Below are 23,009 nucleotides of genomic sequence, written 5' to 3' on the forward strand. Positions count from 1 at the left end.
GGAAATGGCAGGATCTGGGTCCATGGCTCCGGGGCAAATGCGGGTGTTCAGATTTCTGCAGAACAAGGGACTCGAGGACAGAGTACAGTGAAACCGGTGATGTACATCGCACAGTAGTCACATCTACAGTGCAAGTTAAAAGAACAGTAGAACTGTTAGAGAACAAACCACGTGGTTCATCTGTGTACACATGTGTCATGACAACTAAAAGCATGCCAGCTGAATTAACACAGGTGCCAGATTGCCTCTGGGCAAAACATAAGTACGATGTTGGACTTAAGAAAGATGCGACACCTTTGGTAATTCATCCAAAATCAGACTACAGGCCTGAAACATTATCGTATTTTCATCATCAGCTGAGCCTAAATTTGCAAAATTTTGAATTTCCATCAGGTTCCGTCTTATTGGCTTATGTAGACGACCTTATGATGGCCAGCCCCTCAAAGGAGGCATGCAAAACAGACACAGTTGCGCTATTAACATTTCTGGCTAACAGCGGTCACAAAGCCAGCTTGTCTAAATTGCAATTTGTCCAGACAAAGATAACATATCTGGGACATGTGATCACAGCAGAGGGCAAATCCCTCTCTTCAAAACGTTCCTCTGCCAGGAACAAAGAAACAAGTGTTGAGTTTTCTAGGAATGACGTCATATTGCAGACAGTGGATCCCTAACTATTCAGAACGAGAGGCACCCCTCTCAGCTACTGTCCATGGCAAAAAATTGACAGCCCATGGCAAAATCACATGGACCCCAGAAGCACAAAAGGCCTTTGTAGATTTGAAGAGTGCACTCATAAATGCTCCAACACTTGGCTTACCAAATTCAAATAAGCCATTTGTACTCTGCCAAAAAAAACATGGGGATAAACTCAGACCTGTTGCTTATTTATTTTTTGCTACAAAACTGGATCCAGTAGCAGCAGGTCTGCCCTCTGCCTTAGAGCTGTAGCAGCTGCAGAGAAGGCAGTGGCAGCCTCTAGAGATTTAGTAAGCTATTCCGAGCTCATACTCATGGTACCACACGCTGTAGCTCACATTCTGCACACACAAAAGACATCGCATTTGTCTGCGCATTGTTGGAAATGCCCAACGTCACGGTTAAACGCTGTTCCACTCTAAATCCTGCTTCTCTTCTCCCTACACAGGAAGATGGCGATGACTCAGACAACTTTCATGACTGTGTGCAGGTTCCTGAGGAGGAGTGTTCGCCAAGGGTTGATCTGTCAGATACACCTCTCCCAAACGCTGACCTTGAGTTGTTTGTGGATGGTTCTGCATCGAGAGACAAAACAGGCGTCAATCAAACGGGTTTTGCTGTTGTCACTCTACACGCAATTGTAGCATCGGGCAAATTACCATCTCATTTTTCAGCACAAGCTGCAGAGCTAGTAGCACTCACCGAAGCATGCAAACACGCTGAGGGCAGAACAGCAAACATCTACACAGACTCTCGTTATGCGTTTGGAGTGGTTCATGACTTTGGTGCCCTTTGGCGACACAGAGGTTTCCTCACCTCCTCTGGAAAACCTGTAGCTAATCACCACCTTGTTTCTGATCTTTTGGCTGCTATAATGTTGCCAACAAAAGTATCTGTGATGAAATGTGATGCTCACACTAACAACTCTGACCCTGCAGATGCAGTCGCAAAAGCTGCTGCTGCGGATGGTGACATGTTTCACATCCTCTTTTCCTCCTCACAGCCTGACATTAACCCATGTGCTGATCTCCCCACCATCCAACAACTGGCTACCGCCGCAGAGAAGGCGTTATGGTCAAAAGCTGGAGCCACATTTTCTAACAAAATTTGGCTCGGGCCTGATTCGAAACCATGTTTGCCACGTGCAGTCTTTCCATTCTATGCTAAACTAGCACATGGGAAAGACCACGTGGGCAAAGGGGGAATGAGTATAGCCATAAATGCTAACTGGTATACCAGAGGGTTTTCAACTTTTGCCTCTGATTACTGTAAAAGGTGCGTCACATGTTCAGCACACAACGCTGCTGGAGCTCCTAAGGTTACGCAGCATGGTCATCCTCCCCCCCAAGGCCCATTTGAATACTGGATGATGGATTTCATAGAACTCTCACTATGTGAAGGAAATAAATATTATTTGGTGTTGGTGGATATGTTCAGCAAATGGGTTGAAGTTTTCCCTTCTTCCAAACAGGATGCAGGTGCAGTGGCCAAGGTTCTACTCAGGGAAATCATCCCATGGTGGGGAATTCCCACCAAACTCAGCAGTGATAATGGTCCAGCTTTCATACATCAAGCTATGAAAGAAATGTCTGAATTTCTTGGTTATGACCTTAAATATCATTGCTCTTACCATCCACAGAGTGGCGGTGCTGTTGAAAGAGAGAATGGCACCATAAAAGCAAAACCCAGCAAATGTTGTGAGGAAACTGGTTTAACGTGGATAAAAGCACTTCCTCTTGTGCTTTTCCATATGCGCACGCGAATCAGAAACAAACATGGTTTGAGTCCATTTGAGGTAGCCATGGGAGGCCTCCCAATATAGGGCTTAGACCAGGGACTACTTCTTTAGACTCTAAACTGTATGATGACAACATTACTGTATAAGTCTCTCAGCCTCCCTTTCAGCTCTCCACTCACAGGTGAAAGCCGTACTGCCCACGCCAGCTGACACGCCACAACACAACTTCAAGCCTGGTGACTGGGTGGTGATCAAAGACTTCAGGAGAAAACACTGGAAGCAGCGGCGGTTTCAAGGTCCGTTCCAGGTCCTCCTGATCACCCAGACCGCCGTAAAGGTTGTAAAATCCCTTGGATAAAATCCGACAACTTCCAACCATCTGTTGGAACATCGGAGACGGTGTTGTGGGCCAATCACCTCACTTATTTTGTGTGGCTGGGGACAGAGAGGAGGGTAGTAACCCGAGTTTCTCAAACTGCAAGAAGGTCACGCATAAATAAGTGTGGTAGAAGGTCAAAGATGGCGCCACCACAAGGACCTCCATGGCATCCATTCAGGCACCCAGGTTTTTGTGGCCTGCGCGGTACAATGTGTTTCCTTCTTACCCTGGCTGTACTAATTGTTATCCCATTGTTATGGCTCGAAGCACGACACGCATCACAGAACACTAAGACACCCTCAAGTTCAAACAATGGGACAAACGTAACTAAATTAAGACCACGCAGATCCACTCCAAACCAAAGACGTACGGGTATGAGTTACGGGCCAATTCAGGAATTGATACCTCTATGTGGGATTGGGTAGATAGGACATTGGGTAGATGGAAATCCTTCATTGTTTCTGGTCTGATGGGTTGTGCCACAGCTTTAGCAATACTGTGTCTTTTAGGTTGCTGTGTTATTCCAATGGTCAGAGGCTTGATAATGCGTGCTATAGATAAATCTGTCTCACATCAAATGACCTTGATACAGGTGATAGAAGAAAGCAGGCGTGACCGTGCTGATGCTACTATCCATACATGGCGACGTGAATGGTCTAATGTCACGTCTAATGTTACGGAAGAATCTGTGTATGTGAACGTAGATTAACCTTTCATTTTCGTGTCTTTTGTTGTTGCTCAAAGATGCCTATGTCTCATTTTGTTAAGAACGACTTGATATCACTGATGCTTAATTACCTGTGAGTTGTGTAAACTTGTACGGCATATATTACTCTGATTAATATTGCTACTGTTTTACTAATGTTTATTACAACATTTAATATGTCACTGATAGTCATGATCTAATACTTTTTATCTTTTTCATCTACTACTTAAGTGATCATGTATGATCAAAAGGGGGGAGATGTAGAGGAAAAATGATCATTTAATGTATGACCTTTGTATTAAGAATGACTCTCTGTGTTATACTGTTTTTATGGCCTGGCATGACCGGCTCCCTTGTCCGCTTGAACTATATTTGAACCCCTGATGTCTAGCCTTCTTTCTGCTTGAACTGTACTTGCTTTTAATGAACTGTCCTTGTTAATACAATGCTTGATCTGTATACCATACTGAGTGCCAAATGATGGAAGGTTGAAATATAGCCTAGCCTGCACATTAACCGTTTCATGTGTGTCTGAGACAAGAGTGTGCCTTCATTTGGGTAATTTCCTGTTCTTTATTAAGCGATGTCTCTTTGTTCTATATTAAGTGTGTCTATCCCTTCATTGAATGTAACTGTTGACTCTTTGTCCTTATGCATATAAAACCCTGGTGAAGATGTACTCAGTATCGATTCCTCGGCAGTCGTTGACTGTCACATTGTTGGTTTCGGTCCTTTTGCGCAAAAGCTTTATAAATATACAAAGATAAATTTCTCTTTGTTGGTCTCCCTTATTCGGTCAAACTTCCACCACAAAGGGAAGTTAAGATTGGGAATTTTACACAATTTCAATAAAAATATTGAAATCCTCTCTACAAGAACAAATATGAATTTAACAAAGTGTATACTGTTTAGCAAGTCAATACAGAGAGCAATACAACCTCCTCTGTTCTGATTTCCTGATTAGAAAGTAGGAAGGTGCAGCACTTACCAACGTAAATCCAATAATCACACTCTCTTATCAGTTTTTTGTCTTATACATGGTCTGTATCAACTCCTGAGGGAAGTATATGTTTATTTAGCAGATAAATGCCCCACTTTTTACACTAATCATTAACTAACTACGTCTGTCTTTGTTAGCTGCTGAGACCAGAAACAAGGCTCCAAATTCATGTTGCTTATTAGCTAACAAAGATGTCCAATGTCATTGCTGTGTTCACAACTCGGTTCCGCTGCTCCAAAGTGGCCCTTTAAAAGTTTTACGGTGGTGAAAGTAACATTTACTGTTACTCAAGTAATGTACAAAAGTACACATCTGAGATATTCTAATCGTTACTTGTAAGCTAGTTACCTTGAGTCATTCTAAAAACTAAACTTTTAAGATAAATGAAGTTACTAGTTTCTGTACAGATTAATACTATTATTACAATATTAGGTCTTAGCTACCCATCAGTATGTAAAGTAACTAGAATAAGCTCCACCTTTACCATCTGCAACATTAAAATTATTTTATGCGTCAATAATTATAATCCAGTAATATGATACAGACAACATTATTGTGTTGACAACTATGCATGAAGAGCACTTTTACTTTTGGTACTAAGTTTAATTGAATGCTAATACTTTTATCTATCTACTTTTACCATATGGATGTTATTGTTATCCCGCCCATCCTTTTCTTTCAGTTTTTGTTGCCTATGTGTGCAGATAAATACTAATATATGAGCATCCATTGGTATGTGCATGCACATACTTGTATTGGCCTATTTATGTTCTCTTACTGGTGTCCTTGTAGGTCTTTTGACAACAGCTAATGACTTAATGCTAAATACTATTGGCTATCACTGTTTGTCAAAGTCTATTTAAGTCATATTTTGATTTCTTTTCACATTTTGTCTTCTTCTCACATCTACATTTTTCCTTTTTTACACCTGATGAACCTCTTTAATGTGTACCAGTAACAAGCTGTGGTTATACAGGGCAGCTCCCAGTTAACTAACATATTTACCCAGTTTTTGCCAGAATAAATAAACATTTAAATTAAACTGTTAACTTTTTATAAAGGAAAAAAACTTCTTCTGAGTTTCTGATTGGTCACAAAGAAAAAAGATGACACACTCTTGGTTGTTCTTATTTCAAAAACTTTATTTCGTTAGCAAACAACTTTATAATCAACAGCACTTGGAGTGAAATATTACCTAATAATCCATCCTAATAGTAGAAGACATCTGTAGGCAATTTATCAGAGCATCTGTAAATACAAAACTAAAACATTTACTGAGCAGATTTTTAACCAAATATCAGAAAACTGCAAATCTTAATCAATGTGATGTTAGTTTCATTCTCCAATTCTTCTGTCCTGTTTCTGTAATAGCTAACAAGCTACAGTAGCCTCAAACATGATTTAGAGTAGCCATGGCTGGATTAACCTTTTATTTTTAGGCTTTTATTTTATATTAGGCTCTTTTTTTTTCTTTAGCACAGGAGTAAAGCAGGAGTATTGTTTTTGTAAAGATTGATAATTGTCACCAAGATGGTAAACGGCAAAGCAAAAGAGAGAAGCTTTCTTGAAGAGAAGATGCAGGTTTTTCATGTCTGTCTTCAGTTCTCTGAAAGGAGTTGTTGGATTTCCTTCCTGTCACAGATGTGGAAAAGACGAGAAAAGTCACTGAGATGTAAAACAGGAAAAACATCTATCTACTATTCAATCTAGTGGTTCATTAATTAAATAAATAAAATCGACATGTTCACGTAGACATTCTCTTTTTCACTTGACAATATTGCTAGATAATAACACAGATCACAATCAATGTTATATTTATTCTCAAAAAATGAAGCACATTTACATTTTTTGGACCAGAGACAGCAGTTTAGGGTTTGGTGTCGGTTGATCCTGTAAACAGAGAACAAAAACAGTATCTCAAACAGTTCAGTTAAGTTCAGGAATTAATTTAGTAAGTTAAAATGAAAAAATGGAAAAAAAATGAATGACCTTTGGTTTTACTTTTCCAAAGATTGAACATCCACCGATCCTAAACCAGCAGCCGGGATATTTGCGTTTAGTTGGTCGTCCTCTCTCTTTTAATTCGACCAAACTTCCTCCCTTCGTATACAACAAAATCAGGAGAAATTAGAAATGTTTTGAGTCTTCAGCTATAATGTGTACTCTCATTCAAAGACACTGGTATTGATTTGTGCCTTGACTTAAAACTGCCAAGTCAAACTGAATAAAGTCATGTTTGACAGCTCTCTCTCTCTCTCTCTCTCTCTCTCTCTCTCTCTCTCTCTCTCTCTCTCTCTCTCTCTCTCTCTCTCTCTCTCTCAGCAACAGGTTTGACATTTAGTCCTGTGAGAATACACAATTTGAATCAAAGATTGTACAGCTCCTGCATAGGTCTTCTTACCGGATTAGGACGATTAGGAGACTGCTGTCGCCGGTCATCCACCCCCAGAGTGGCTGCATCAGCAGAAGTGAAGGCTGTGATGAGCAGGAACACCTGCAGACAGAACAGGACCAGCAGCACACTTTTGTCCATGGCTGATGAGATGAAGAGTTTGAAACACACAGCTCTTTATATACTCGCTGCCGATTAATCACCTCCATGTGAACAAAGCACGATTTGAAAGTGCAATTACATCATTGCAAAAAAAACCTGAAATCTGTTCTTCCTCATGATGTAATCTCTCTTTTGACATCCCTGCCCATTTCAGTCATCAAACCGTGTGTCAATTTATTAGGTAAAAAAAATGTGTTGATCCCCTGTGCGAAAATGTTCCATATCACATCCTGAATATGATTAAAACCCACATACGTCATAACAACAATAATGTGCATGTAAAGGTTCTCATTGATAGATTATGTGTTGATGATGACTCGAGTTACAAAGCGTCTTGACAAGTGATGTTAAGATTGGGAATTTTACAAATTTTCAATAAAAATATTGAAATCCTCTCCATAAGAACAGATATTAATTTAACGAAGTTTATACTGTGTAGCAAGTAAATACAGAGAGCAGTACAACCTCCTCTGTTCTGATTTCCTGATTAGAAAGTAGGAAGGTGCAGCACTTACCAACCCAGCTGACTACTGCTAGAACGAATTGTCAGCTTTCCCTAAATAATTTAACATTTAAATTACACAACATGTAGAATGCTATCATTAATAAAGGCTTAAGAAAAGATGCTAGACACTTTTTTTTAAGTACAGTCAGCTATTGCTGTAGAAAAAGTGAAGACTGTTGATTGAAACTACAGTTTAGGGAATTTCTTTAATCTTACAATTCTCCTGTCCTGTTTTTTTACTTCACTGATAACTGAATAAGAAACAGAAAAGTCAATGAGAGAAAGGGAATAAATGAATATATCTCTCTATTGTATTACCCCCCCCCCCCCCCCCACACACACACACACACTGCATTAGCATTTTAAATGACAAGAAAAATATAAAATATTGCTATTTGAAAGCATAGTTTTTACTTTTGTTTACCTCATTGTCTTGTCTTAACCCATTCATACACACATCTGTCCGTAAATACTTTTTTCAATTAACCAGTTTAATTAAACCTTAATATTGACTTTTCTTACTTGACTGATATCTCTGATTCTTCCCCCCTGCAGGCTGCCACTCTGGGATGGAAGAAGAAGTATTCAGATCATTTACTTGAGTGTTAAAATACTCCATCACAAGTAAAGGTACTGTACTCAGAATCTTACTAAAGTAAAAGTACAAATGCATTAAGTACCAAAAGCAAACCTACTCATTATGCAGAATGGTTGATTTCAGAAGAATGTGGGCAACACCATTGGATTATAAATATTGATTAACAAATATGTAAACATTAATGTTGCAGCTAGTGAAGGTGGGGCTTGTTTTAAATCCTCTACATACTACTGCTGTGTAGCTCAATCTGTAGCAATAAATGATCAGTTATGTGTCTCTAAAGTAACTAAGCAATGCTTAGTAGGCCACAGTAGGTTATGTCACTTTGAATTAAAGTAGAATTAAAGTTAGATTTAGGCATATAAAGCAGCATAAAATGGAATTCCTCAAGTAAAGTAGCCTTCAAGTACATTAAATTACAGCAGACTACTTGAGTAACGTTAGCTAGTTGCTACTTAGCCACTTCCCACCCCTGCAGGTCACATATGTGATCGGTTTCTCTTATATAACGAAGATTTTAGAAAATATTTTAAAACACTTAATGTTTCCGTTTTTTTAAGCTTTAGCAGTTTTTTGTCTTATACATGGTCTGTATCAACTCCTGAGGGAAGTATATGTTTATTTAGCAGATAAATGCCCCACTTTTTACACTAATCATTAACTAACTACGTCTGTCTTTGTTAGCTGCTGAGACCAGAAACAAGGCTCCAAATTCATGTTGCTTATTAGCTAACAAAGATGTCCAATGTCATTGCTGTGTTCACAACTCGGTTCCGCTGCTCCAAAGTGGCCCTTTAAAAGTTTTACGGTGGTGAAAGTAACATTTACTGTTACTCAAGTAATGTACAAAAGTACACATCTGAGATATTCTAATCGTTACTTGTAAGCTAGTTACCTTGAGTCATTCTAAAAACTAAACTTTTAATGAAGTTACTAGTTTCTGTACAGATTAATACTATTATTACAATATTAGGTCTTAGCTACCCATCAGTATGTAAAGTAACTAGAATTAGCTCCACCTTTACCATCTGCAACATTAAAATTATTTTATGCATTAATAATTATAATCCAGTAATACGATATAGACAACATTATTGTGTTGACAACTATGCATGAAGAGCACTTTTACTTTTGGTACTAAGTTTAATTGAATGCTAATACTTTTATCTATCTACTTTTACCATATGGATGTTATTGTTATCCCGCCCATCCTTTTCTTTCAGTTTTTGTTGCCTATGTGTGCAGATAAATACTAATATATGAGCATCCATTGGTATGTGCATGCACATACTTGTATTTGCCTATTTATGTTCTCTTTCTGGTGTCCTTGTAGGTCTTTTAACACCAGCTAATGACTTAATGCTAAATACTATTGGCTTTCACTGTTTGTCAAAGTCTATTTAAGTCATATTTAGATTTTTTCTCACATTTTGTCCTCTTCTCACATCTACATTTTTCCTTTTTTACACCTGATGAACCTCTTTAATGTGTACCAGTAACAAGCTGTGGTTATACAGGGCAGCTCCCAGTTAACTAACATATTTACCCAGTTTTGCCAGAATAAATAAACATTTTAATTAAACTGTTAACTTTTTATAAAGGACAAAAAACTTCTTCTGAGTTTCTGATTTGTCACAAAGAAAAAAGATGACACACTCTTGGTTGTTCTTATTTCAAAAACTTTATTTCGTTAGCAAACAACTTTATAATCAACAGCACTTGGAGTGAAATATTACCTAATAATCCATCCTAATAGTAGAAGACATCTGTAGGCAATTTATCAGAGCATCTGTAAATACAAAACTAAAACATTTACTGAGCAGATTTTTAACCAAATATCAGAAAACTGCAAATCTTAATAATCAATGTGGTGTTAGTTTCATTCTCCAATTCTTCTGTCCTGTTTCTGTAATAGCTAACAAGCTACAGTAGCCTCAAACATGATTTAGAGTAGCCATGGCTGGATTAACCTTTTATTTTTAGGCTTTTATTTTATATTAGGCTCAATTTTGGTAAATTTTTTTTCTTTAGCACAGGAGTAAAGGAGGAGTATTGTTTTTGTAAAGATTGATAATTGTCACCAAGATGGTAAACGGCAAAGCAAAAGAGAGAAGCTTTCTTGAAGAGAAGATGCAGGTTTTTCATGTCCGTCTTCAGTTCTCTGAAAGGAGTTGTTGGATTTCCTTCCTGTCACAGATGTGGAAAAGACGAGAAAAGTCACTGAGATGTAAAACAGGAAAAACATCTATCTACTATTCAATCTAGTGGTTCATTAATTAAATAAATAAAATCGACATGTTCACGTAGACATTCTCTTTTTCACTTGACAATATTGCTAGATAATAACACAGATCACAATCAATGTTATATTTATTCTCAAAAAATGAAGCACATTTACATTTTTTGGAACAGAGACAGCAGTTTAGGGTTTGGTGTCGGTTGATCCTGTAAACAGAGAATAAAAACAGTATCTCAAACAGTTCAGTTAAGTTCAGGAATTAATTTAGTAAGTTAAAATGAAAAAATGGAAAAAAAATGAATGACCTTTGGTTTTACTTTTCCAAAGATTGAACATCCACCGTCCTTCCTCAAGCAGCCGGGAAATCTGCGTTCATCTGGTCGTCCTCTCTCTTTTAATTCGACCAAACTTCCTCCCTTCGTCTACAACAAAATCAGGAGAAATTAGAAATGTTTTGAGTCTTCAGCTATAATGTGTACTCTCATTCAAAGACACTGGTATTGATTTGTGCCTTGACTTAAAACTGCCAAGTCAAACTGAATAAAGTCATGTTTGACAGCTCTCTCTCTCTCTCTCTCTCTCTCTCTCTCTCTCTCTCTCTCTCTCTCTCTCTCTCAGCAACAGGTTTGACATTTAGTCCTGTGAGAATACACAATTTGAATCAAAGATTTTACAGCTCCTGCATAGGTCTTCTTACCGGATTAGGACGATTAGGAGACTGCTGTCGCCGGTCATCCACCCCCAGAGTGGCTGCATCAGCAGAAGTGAAGGCTGTGATGAGCAGGAACACCTGCAGACAGAACAGGACCAGCAGCACACTTTTGTCCATGGCTGATGAGATGAAGAGTTTGAAACACACAGCTCTTTATATACTCGCTGCCGATTAATCACCTCCATGTGAACAAAGCACGATTTGAAAGTGCAATTACATCATTGCAAAGAAACCCTGAAATCTGTTCTTCCTCATGATGTAATCTCTCTTTTGACATCCCTGCCCATTTCAGTCATCAAACCGTGACAATTTATTAGATAAAAAAAATGTGTTGATCCCCTGTGCGAAAATGTTCCATATCACATCCTGAATATGATTAAAACCCACATACGTCATAACAACAATAATGTGCATGTAAAGGTTCTCATTGATAGATTATGTGTTGATGATGACTCGAGTTAAAAAGCGTCTTGACAAGTGATGTTAAGATTGGGAATTTTACAAATTTTCAATAAAAATATTGAAATCCTCTCTACAAGAACAAATATGAATTTAACAAAGTGTATACTGTGTAGCAAGTCAATACAGAGAGCAGTACAACCTCCTCTGTTCTGATTTCCTGATTAGAAAGTAGGAAGGTGCAGCACTTACCAACCCAGCTGACTACTGCTAGAACGAATTGTCAGCTTTCCCTAAATAATTTAACATTTAAATTACACAACATGTAGAATGCTATCATTAATAAAGGCTTAAGAAAAGATGCTAGACACTTTTTTTAAGTACAGTCAGCTATTGCTGTAGAAAAAGTGAAGATTCTGTTGATTGAAACTACAGTTTAGGGAAATTTCTTTAATCTTACAATTCTCCTGTCCTGTTTTTTTACTTCACTGATAACTGAATAAGAAACAGAAAAGTCAATGAGAGAAAGGGAATAAATGAATATATCTCTCTATTGTACCCCCCCCCCCCCCCACACACACACACACACACACTGCATTAGCATTTTAAATGACAAGATAAATATAAAATATTGCTATTTGAAAGCATAGTTTTTACTTTTGTTTACCTCATTGTCTTGTCTTAACCCATTCATACACACATCTGTCCGTAAATACTTTTTTCAATTAACCAGTTTAATTAAACCTTAATATTGACTTTTCTTACTTGACTGATATCTCTGATTCTTCCCCCCTGCAGGCTGCCACTCTGGGATGGAAGAAGAAGTATTCAGATCATTTACTTGAGTGTTAAAATACTCCATCACAAGTAAAGGTACTGTACTCAGAATCTTACTAAAGTAAAAGTACAAATGCATTAAGTACCAAAAGCAAACCTACTCATTATGCAGAATGGTTGATTTCAGAAGAATGTGGGCAACACCATTGGATTATAAATATTGATTAACAAATATGTAAACATTAATGTTGCAGCTAGTGAAGGTGGGGCTTGTTTTAAATCCTCTACATACTACTGCTGTGTAGCTCAATCTGTAGCAATAAATGATCAGTTATGTGTCTCTAAAGTAACTAAGCAATGCTTAGTAGGCCACAGTAGGTTATGTCACTTTGAATTAAAGTAGAATTAAAGTTAGATTTAGGCATATAAAGCAGCATAAAATGGAATTCCTCAAGTAAAGTAGCCTTCAAGTACATTAGATTACAGCAGACTACTTGAGTAACGTTAGCTAGTTGCTACTTAGCCACTTCCCACCCCTGCAGGTCACATATGTCATCGGTTTCTCTTATATAACGAAGATTTTAGAAAATATTTTAAAACACTTAATGTTTCCGTTTTTTCATATTTTGTTCAAGAATATATAAGAGTATTATAATATACTGGATAAAAAATAATACGGCAGCTAAATGAAAAAAAAATTCAACCAGTTTCACAAATTGCACTGTACTTTCCAAAATCAAAAAAAAGATGGCGGTGAAACGGCTACCTGTAAAGGCTAACATAAGTCCAATAATCACTCTCTTTTAGCAGTTTTTTGTCTTATACATGGTCTGTAACAACTCCTGAGGGAAGTATATGTTTATTTAGCAGATAAATGCCCCACTTTTTACACTAATCATTAACTAACTACGTCTGTCTTTGTTAGCTGCTGAGACCAGAAACAAGGCTCCAAATTCATGTTGCTTATTAGCTAACAAAGATGTCCAATGTCATTGCTGTGTTCACAACTCGGTTCCGCTGCTCCAAAGTGGCCCTTTAAAAGTTTTACGGTGGTGAAAGTAACATTTACTGTTACTCAAGTAATGTACAAAAGTACACATCTGAGATATTCTAATCGTTACTTGTAAGCTAGTTACCTTGAGTCATTCTAAAAACTAAACTTTTAAGATAAATGAAGTTACTAGTTTCTGTACAGATTAATACTATTATTACAATATTAGGTCTTAGCTACCCATCAGTATGTAAAGTAACTAGAATAAGCTCCACCTTTACCATCTGCAACATTAAAATTAAATTATGCATCAATAATTATAATCCAGTAATATTCAATTCAATTCAGTTTATTTTGTATAGCCCAGAATCACAAATTACAAATTTGCCTCAGAGGGCTTTACAATCTGTGCACATGCGACATCCTCTGTCCTTCCCTCACATCCTCTGTCCTTAGACCCTCACATCCTCTGTCCTTCCCTCACCTCCTCTCCTTAGACCCTCACATCCTCTGTCCTTAGACCCTCACATCCTCTGTCCTTCCCTCACATCGGCACAGGAAAAACTCCCCTAAAAACCCCTTTAACAGGGAGAAAAAAGGAAGAAACCTCTGGGAGAACGACAGAGGAGGGATCCTTCTCCCAGGATGGACAGAATGCAATAGATGTCATGTGACCAGAATGAGCAGCATAACAGAGATACAACACATTCAATGTATATGACATAAATGATTCATATAATAAGACTACTTATAATAACAGCAGCAATTATTACAGTAGAATTATAGCCATGAAAATAGGGATAGTAATGTGACTAATAATAATAATGGAAGTAGCAGTGGGTGTCAGTCGGCTCACAGCAGGAGGCACGACTACGGTCCAGGTACCACAACGATTCATGGAAACCTGCAGAACGAGAAAGCAAAAGGGCTTCAGGGTGGAAGTAAAGCTAAAATGCTTAATGGTACAGGTAATAGTAATAGTAATGTGACTAATAATAATAATGGTGGTAGCAGTCGGTGTCAGCAGGGCCGTAGCAGGATGCACATCCACGGTCCAGGTACAGCCACGATTTATAGAAGCCTGCGAAGCGAGAAAGCACAAAGACTCCAGGGTACAAGCAAGTCAATAAGCGTAATAGTACAGGCAATAATAATAGTAATGTGACTAATAATGATAGTGGTAGTAGTAGTGGGTGTCAGCAGGGCCTCAGTAGGTGGCACGATGACAGTCCAAATATAACCCCGATTCCTGGGAACCTGCGAGGCGAGAAAGCACAAGAACTCCGGGGAAGAAGCAAAATCAGTAATGTGCATAAATAGGAGATTAATACATAAAGATGGAGGGAGAGAAGAGGAGAGAGGAGCTCAGCGTATCCTAGGTAGTCCCCCGGCTGTCTAGGCATATAGCAGCATATCTAGGGGCTGGACCAAGGAGAACCTGAACCAGCCCTAACTATAACCTGAACCAGCCCTAACTATAAGCCTGAATCAAAAAGGAAGGTCTTAAGCCTGCTCTTGAAAGTGGTGAGTGTGTCTGCCCCCGGACTGAAACTGGAACCTGGTTCCACAGAAGAGGAGCCTGATAACTGAAGGCTCTGGCTCCCATCCTACTTTTATATACTCTAGGAACCACAAGTAACCCTGCATTGATTGAGCGCAGCTCTCTAGTTGGGTAATATGGAACTATAAGTTCCTTAAGATAAGACTGACCAGTTAGAGCTTTGTAGGTAAGTAAAATAATTTTAAATTCTATTCTTGATTTAACAGGGAGCCAGTGCAGAGAAGCTAATACTGGAGTAATATGATCTCTTTTCTTAGTTTTGATATATATAATAATAATAATAATAATAATATATAATAATATGATATAGACAACATTATTGTGTTGACAACTATGCATGAAGAGCACTTTTACTTTTGGTACTAAGTATAATTGAATGCTAATACTTTTATCTATCTACTTTTACCATATGGATGTTATTGTTATCCCGCCCATCCTTTTCTTTCAGTTTTTGTTGCCTATGTGTGCAGATAAATACTAATATATGAGCATCCATTGGTATGTGCATGCACATACTTGTATTGGCCTATTTATGTTCTCTTACTGGTGTCCTTGTAGGTCTTTTAACACCAGCTAATGACTTAATGCTAAATACTATTGGCTATCACTGTTTGTCAAAGTCTATTTAAGTCATATTTTGATTTCTTTTCACATTTTGTCCTCTTCTCACATCTACATTTTTCCTTTTTTACACCTGATGAACCTCTTTAATGTGTACCAGTAACAAGCTGTGGTTATACAGGGCAGCTCCCAGTTAACTAACATATTTACCCAGTTTTGCCAGAATAAATAAACATTTAAATTAAACTGTTAACTTTTTATAAAGGAAAAAAACTTCTTCTGAGTTTCTGATTGGTCACAAAGAAAAAAGATGACACACTCTTGGTTATTCTTATTTCAAAAACTTTATTTCGTTAGCAAACAACTTTATAATCAACAGCACTTGGAGTGAAATATTACCTAATAATCCATCCTAATAGTAGAAGACATCTGTAGGCAATTTATCAGAGCATCTGTAAATACAAAACTAAAACATTTACTGAGCAGATTTTTAACCACATATCAGAAAACTGCAAATCTTAATAATCAATGTGGTGTTAGTTTCATTCTCCAATTCTTCTGTCCTGTTTCTGTAATAGCTAACAAGCTACAGTAGCCTCAAACATGATTTAGAGAGTATGGCTGGATTAACCATGGCTGGATTAACCAATGTTTTTATTTTTTAGGCTTTTATTTTATATTATGGGCTCTTTTTTTTCTTTAGCACAGGAGTAAAGCAGGAGTATTGTTTTTGTAAAGATTGATAATTGTCACCAAGATGGTAAACGGCAAAGCAAAAGAGAGAAGCTTTCTTGAAGAGAAGATGCAGGTTTTTCATGTCCGTCTTCAGTTCTCTGAAAGGAGTTGTTGGATTTCCTTCCTGTCACAGATTTGGAAAAGACGAGAAAAGTCACTGAGAAGTAAAACAGGAAAAACATCTATCTACTATTCAATCTAGTGGTTCATTAAATAAATAAATAAAATCGACATGTTCACGTAGACATTCTCTTTTTCACTTGACAATATTGCTAGATAATAACACAGATCACAATCAATGTTATATTTATTCTCAAAAAATGAAGCACATTTACATTTTTTGGAACAGAGACAGCAGTTTAGGGTTTGGTGTCGGTTGATCCTGTAAACAGAGAAGAAAAACAGTATCTCAAACAGTTCAGTTAAGTTCAGGAATTAATTTAGTAAGTTCAAATGAAAAAATGGAAAAAAAATGAATGACCTTTGGTTTTACTCTTCCAGAGAGTGAACATCCACCGGGCCTCCTCCAGCAGCCGGGAAATCTGCGTTCATCTGGTCGTCCTCTCTCTTTTAATTCGACCAAACTTCCTCCCTTCGTCTACAACAAAATCAGGAGAAATTAGAAATGTTTTGAGTCTTCAGCTATAATGTGTACTCTCATTCAAAGACACTGGTATTGATTTGTGCCTTGACTTAAAACTGCCAAGTCAAACTGAATAAAGTCATGTTTGACAGCTCTCTCTCTCTCTCTCTCTCTCTCTCTCTCTCTCTCTCTCTCTCTCTCTCTCTCTCTCTCTCTCTCTCTCTCTCTCTCTCTCTCTCTCTCAGCAACAGGTTTGACATTTAGTCCTGTGAGAATACACAATTTCAATCAAAGATTTTACAGCTCCTGCATAGGTCTTCTTACCGGATTAGGACGATTAGGAGACTGCTGTCGCGGTCATCCACCCCAGAGTGGCTGCATCAGCAGAAGTGAAGGCTGTGATGAGCAGGAACACCTGCAGACAGAACAGGACCAGCAGCACACTTTTGTCCATGGCTGATGAGATGAAGAGTTTGAAACACACAGCTCTTTATATACTCGCTGCCGATTAATCACCTCCATGTGAACAAAGCACGATTTGAAAGTGCAATTACATCATTGCAAAGAAACCCTGAAATCTGTTCTTCCTCATGATGTAATCTCTCTTTTGACATCCCTGCCCATTTCAGTCATCAAACCGTGTGTCAATTTATTAGGTAAAAAAAACGTGTTGATCCCCTGTGCGAAAATGTTCCATATCACATCCTGAATATGATTAAAACCCACATACGTCATAACAACAATAATGTGCATGTAAAGGTTCTCATTGATAGATTATGTGTTGATGATGACTTTAGTTACAAAGCGTCTTGACAAGTGATGTTAAGATTGGGAATTTTACACAATTTCAACAAAAAAATTGAAATCCTCTCTACAAGAACAAATATGAATTTAACAAAGTGTATACTGTGTAGCAAGTAAATACAGAGAGCAGTACAACCTCCTCTGTTCTGATTTCCTGATTAGAAAGTAGGAAGGTGCAGCACTTACCAACCCAGCTGACTACTGCTAGAACGAATTGTCAGCTTTCCCTAAATAATTTAACATTTAAATTACACAACATGTAGAATGCTATCATTAATAAAGGCTTAAGAAAAGATGCTAGACACTTTTTTTTAAGTACAGTCAGCTATTGCTGTAGAAAAAGTGAAGACTGTTGATTGAAACTACAGTTTAGGGAATTTCTTTAATCTTACAATTCTCCTGTCCTGTTTTTTTACTTCACTGATAACTGAATAAGAAACAGAAAAGTCAATGAGAGAAAGGGAATAAATGAATATATCTCTCTATTGTATTACCCCCCCACACACACACACACACACTGCATTAGCATTTTAAATGACAAGATAAATATAAAATATTGCTATTTGAAAGCATAGTTTTTACTTTTGTTTACCTCATTGTCTTGTCTTAACCCATTCATACACACATCTGTCCGTAAATACTTTTTTCAATTAACCAGTTTAATTAAACCTTAATATTGACTTTTCTTACTTGACTGATATCTCTGATTCTTTCCCCCTGCAGGCTGCCACTCTGGGATGGAAGAAGAAGTATTCAGATCATTTACTTGAGTGTTAAAATACTCCATCACAAGTAAAGGTACTGTACTCAGAATCTTACTAAAGTAAAAGTACAAATGCATTAAGTACCAAAAGCAAACCTACTCATTATGCAGAATGGTTGATTTCAGAAGAATGTGGGCAACACCATTGGATTATAAATATTGATTAACAAATATGTAAACATTAATGTTGCAGCTAGTGAAGGTGGGGCTTGTTTTAAATCCTCTACATACTACTGCTGTGTAGCTCAATCTGTAGCAATAAATGATCAGTTATGTGTCTCTAAAGTAACTAAGCAATGCTTAGTAGGCCACAGTAGGTTATGTCACTTTGAATTAAAGTAGAAAAAAAGTAAGATTTAGGCATATAAAGCAGCATAAAATGGAATTCCTCAAGTAAAGTAGCCTTCAAGTACATTAAATTACAGCAGACTACTTGAGTAACGTTAGCTAGTTGCTACTTAGCCACTTCCCACCCCTGCAGGTCACATATGTGATCGGTTTCTCTTATATAACGAAGATTTTAGAAAATATTTTAAAACACTTAATGTTTCCGTTTTTTTAAGCTTTAGCAGTTTTTTGTCTTATACATGGTCTGTAACAACTCCTGAGGGAAGTATATGTTTATTTAGCAGATAAATGCCCCACTTTTTACACTAATCATTAACTAACTACGTCTGTCTTTGTTAGCTGCTGAGACCAGAAACAAGGCTCCAAATTCATGTTGCTTATTAGCTAACAAAGATGTCCAATGTCATTGCTGTGTTCACAACTCGGTTCCGCTGCTCCAAAGTGGCCCTTTAAAAGTTTTACGGTGGTGAAAGTAACATTTACTGTTACTCAAGTAATGTACAAAAGTACACATCTGAGATATTCTAATCGTTACTTGTAAGCTAGTTACCTTGAGTCATTCTAAAAACTAAACTTTTAAGATAAATGAAGTTACTAGTTTCTGTACAGATTAATACTATTATTACAATATTAGGTCTTAGCTACCCATCAGTATGTAAAGTAACTAGAATAAGCTCCACCTTTACCATCTGCAACATTAAAATTAAATTATGCATCAATAATTATAATCCAGTAATATTCAATTCAATTCAGTTTATTTTGTATAGCCCAGAATCACAAATTACAAATTTGCCTCAGAGGGCTTTACAATCTGTGCACATGCAACATCCTCTGTCCTTAGACCCTCACATCCTCTGTCCTTAGACCCTCACATCCTCTGTCCTTAGACCCTCACATCCTCTGTCCTTAGACCCTCACATCCTCTGTCCTTCCCTCACATCGGCACAGGAAAAACTCCCCTAAAAACCCCTTTAACAGGGAGAAAAAAGGAAGAAACCTCTGGGAGAACGACAGAGGAGGGATCCTTCTCCCAGGATGGACAGAATGCAATAGATGTCATGTGTACAGAATGAACAGCATAACAGAGATACAACACATTCAATGTTTATGACATAAATGATTCATATAATAAGACTACTTATAATAACAGCAGCAATTATTACAGTAGAATTATAGCCAAGAAAATAGGGATAGTAATGTGATTAATAATAATAATGGAAGTAGCAGTGGGTGTCAGTCGGCTCACAGCAGGAGGCACGACTACGGTCCAGGTACCACAACGACTCATGGAAACCTGCAGAACGAGAAAGCAAAAGGGCTTCAGGGTGGAAGTAAAGCTAAAATGCTTAATGGTACAGGAAATAGTAATAGTAATGTGACTAGTAATAATAATAATGGTGGTAGCAGTCGGTGTCAGCAGGGCCGTAGCAGGATGCACATCCACGGTCCAGGTACAGCCAAGATTTATAGAAGCCTGCGAAGCGAGAAAGCACAAAGACTCCAGGGTAGAAGCAAGTCAATAAGCGTAATAGTACAGGCAATAATAATAGTAATGTGACTAATAATGATAGTGGTAGTAGTAGTGGGTGTCAGCAGGGCCTCAGTAGGTGGCACGATGACAGTCCAAATATAACCCCGACTCCTGGGAACCTGCGAGGCGAGAAAGCACAAGAACTCCGGGGAAGAAGCAAAATCAGTAATGTGCATAAATAGGAGATTAATACATAAAGAAGGAGGGAGAGAAGAGGAGAGAGGAGCTCAGCGTATCCTAGGTAGTCCCCGGCTGTCTAGGCATATAGCAGCATATCTAGGGGGGCTGGACCAAGGAGAACCTGAACCAGCCCTAACTATAAGCGCTATCAAAAAGGAAGGTCTTAAGCCTGCTCTTGAAAGTGGTGAGTGTGTCTGCCCCCGGACTGAAACTGGAACCTGGTTCCACAGAAGAGGAGCCTGATAACTGAAGGTTCTGGCTCCCATCCTACTTTTATATACTCTAGGAACCACAAGTAACCCTGCATTGATTGAGCGCAGCTCTCTAGTTGGGTAATATGGAACTATAAGTTCCTTAAGATAAGACGGTGCCTGACCAGTTAGAGCTTTGTAGGTAAGTAAAAGAATTTTAAATTCTATTCTTGATTTAACAGGGAGCCAGTGCAGAGAAGCTAATACTGGAGTAATATGATCTCTTTTCTTAGTTTTGATATATATAATAATAATAATAATAATATATAATAATATGATATAGACAACATTATTGTGTTGACAACTATGCATGAAGAGCACTTTTACTTTTGGTACTAAGTATAATTGAATGCTAATACTTTTATCTATCTACTTTTACCATATGGATGTTATTGTTATCCCGCCCATCCTTTTCTTTCAGTTTTTGTTGCCTATGTGTGCAGATAAATACTAATATATGGGCATCCATTGGTATGTGCATGCACATACTTGTATTGGCCTATTTATGTCCTCTTACTGGTGTCCTTGTAGGTCTTTTGACAACAGCTAATGACTTAATGCTAAATACTATTGGCTTTCACTGTTTGTCAAAGTCTATTTAAGTCATATTTTGATTTTTTCTCACATTTTGTCCTCTTCTCACATCTACATTTTTCCTTTTTTACACCTGATGAACCTCTTTAATGTGTACCAGTAACAAGCTGTGGTTATACAGGGCAGCTCCCAGTTAACTAACATATTTACCCAGTTTTGCCAGAATAAATAAACATTTAAATTAAACTGTTAACTTTTCATAAAGGAAAAAAACTTCTTCTGAGTTTCTGATTGGTCACAAAGAAAAAAGATGACACACTCTTGGTTGTTCTTATTTCAAAAACTTTATTTCGTTAGCAAACAACTTTATAATCAACAGCACTTGGAGTGAAATATTACCTAATAATCCATCCTAATAGTAGAAGACATCTGTAGGCAATTTATCAGAGCATCTGTAAATACAAAACTAAAACATTTACTGAGCAGATTTTTAACCAAATATCAGAAAACTGCAAATCTTAATAATCAATGTGATGTTAGTTTCATTCTCCAATTCTTCTGTCCTGTTTCTGTAATAGCTAACAAGCTACAGTAGCCTCAAACATGATTTAGAGTAGCCATGGCTGGATTAACCTTTTATTTTAAGTAGAACTGCACCCAAAGCAAAGAATAACAACAATGTTAAGTCCCTGTAGGAAATTTATGATAAAATAGCAAAATACGCTTCTTAACTTTTATATGAAAAAAAAGTTGAAAAATTCAATGTTTGGTAAATTTATGGTTTGCAGGCTCTTTTTTCTTTAGCACAGGAGTAAAGCAGGAGTATTGTTTTTGTAAAGATTGATAATTGTCACCAAGATGGTAAACGGCAAAGCAAAAGAGAGAAGCTTTCTTGAAGAGAAGATGCAGGTTTTTCATGTCTGTCTTCAGTTCTCTGAAAGGAGTTGTTGGATTTCCTTCCTGTCACAGATTTGGAAAAGACAAGAAAAGTCACTGAGATGTAAAACAGGAAAAACATCTATCTACTATTCAATCTAGTGGTTCATTAAATAAATAAATAAAATCGACATGTTCACGTAGACATTCTCTTTTTCACTTGACAATATTGCTAGATAATAACACAGATCACAATCAATGTTATATTTATTCTCAAGAAATGAAGCACATTTACATTTTTTGGACCAGAGACAGCAGTTTAGGGTTTGGTGTATGTGGACCCTGTAAACAGAGAACAAAAACAGTATCTCAAACAGTTCAGTTAAGTTCAGGAATTAATTTAGTAAGTTAAAATGAAAAAATGGAAAAAAAATGAATGACCTCTGGTTTTACTTTTCCAAAGATTGAACATCCACCGTCCCTCCTCCAGCAGCCGGGAAATCTGCGTTCATCTGGTCGTCCTCTCTCTTTTAATTCGACCAAACTTCCTCCTTCGTCTACAACAAAATCAGGAGAAATTAGAAATGTTTTGAGTCTTCAGCTATAATGTGTACTCTCATTCAAAGACACTGGTATTGATTTGTGCCTTGACTTAAAACTGCCAAGTCAAACTGAATAAAGTCATGTTTGACAGCTCTCTCTCTCTCTCTCTCTCTCTCTCTCTCTCTCTCTCTCTCTCTCTCTCTCAGCAACAGGTTTGACATTTAGTCCTGTGAGAATACACAATTTCAATCAAAGATTTTACAGCTCCTGCATAGGTCTTCTTACCGGATTAGGACGATTAGGAGACTGCTGTCGCCGGTCATCCACCCCAGAGTGGCTGCATCAGCAGAAGTGAAGGCTGTGATGAGCAGGAACACCTGCAGACAGAACAGGACCAGCAGCACACTTTTGTCCATGGCTGATGAGATGAAGAGTTTGAAAC

The 23,009-nt window shown here is 37.6% G+C and overlaps 1 protein-coding gene and 2 long non-coding RNA genes across 5 annotated transcripts; all 3 read right to left on the reverse strand.

Annotated features, from left to right (window-relative positions):
* Positions 1–9,837: 9,837 nt before the first annotated feature.
* Positions 9,838–11,324, reverse strand: LOC129116982 (uncharacterized). Of its 2 annotated transcripts, none has more exons than XM_054627594.1 (4): positions 11,116–11,324; positions 10,724–10,834; positions 10,578–10,624; positions 9,838–10,366 (listed from the first exon to the last, which is right to left on the reverse strand). In XM_054627594.1, exons 1-4 carry the CDS (start codon positions 11,245–11,247, stop codon positions 10,333–10,335), a joined length of 324 nt encoding a protein of 107 aa, XP_054483569.1. In that variant the 5' UTR covers positions 11,248–11,324; the 3' UTR covers positions 9,838–10,332. The 2 variants fall into 2 exon arrangements, with proteins under 2 accessions (XP_054483569.1, XP_054483568.1); XM_054627593.1 differs by having other exon boundaries at positions 10,724–10,840; positions 11,116–11,318.
* Positions 11,325–16,089: 4,765 nt separating this feature from the next.
* LOC129116984 (uncharacterized) lies at positions 16,090–17,095 on the reverse strand. 2 transcript variants are annotated; one of them, XR_008533741.1, is made up of 4 exons: positions 17,062–17,095; positions 16,636–16,746; positions 16,490–16,536; positions 16,090–16,278 (listed from the first exon to the last, which is right to left on the reverse strand). It is a non-coding gene; the product is annotated as an uncharacterized LOC129116984 (long non-coding RNA). The 2 variants fall into 2 exon arrangements; XR_008533742.1 differs by having other exon boundaries at positions 16,636–16,752; positions 17,062–17,092.
* Positions 17,096–21,473: 4,378 nt separating this feature from the next.
* LOC129116983 (uncharacterized) lies at positions 21,474–22,570 on the reverse strand. Its single transcript, XR_008533740.1, has 3 exons — positions 22,466–22,570; positions 22,320–22,366; positions 21,474–22,108 (listed from the first exon to the last, which is right to left on the reverse strand). It is a non-coding gene; the product is annotated as an uncharacterized LOC129116983 (long non-coding RNA).
* Between the last annotated feature and the right edge of the window lie 439 nt (positions 22,571–23,009).

The sequence above is a fragment of the Anoplopoma fimbria genome, unplaced genomic scaffold (assembly GCF_027596085.1).
Source record: "Anoplopoma fimbria isolate UVic2021 breed Golden Eagle Sablefish unplaced genomic scaffold, Afim_UVic_2022 Un_contig_9378_pilon_pilon, whole genome shotgun sequence".
NCBI classification, from domain to species: Eukaryota; Metazoa; Chordata; class Actinopteri; order Perciformes; family Anoplopomatidae; genus Anoplopoma; species Anoplopoma fimbria.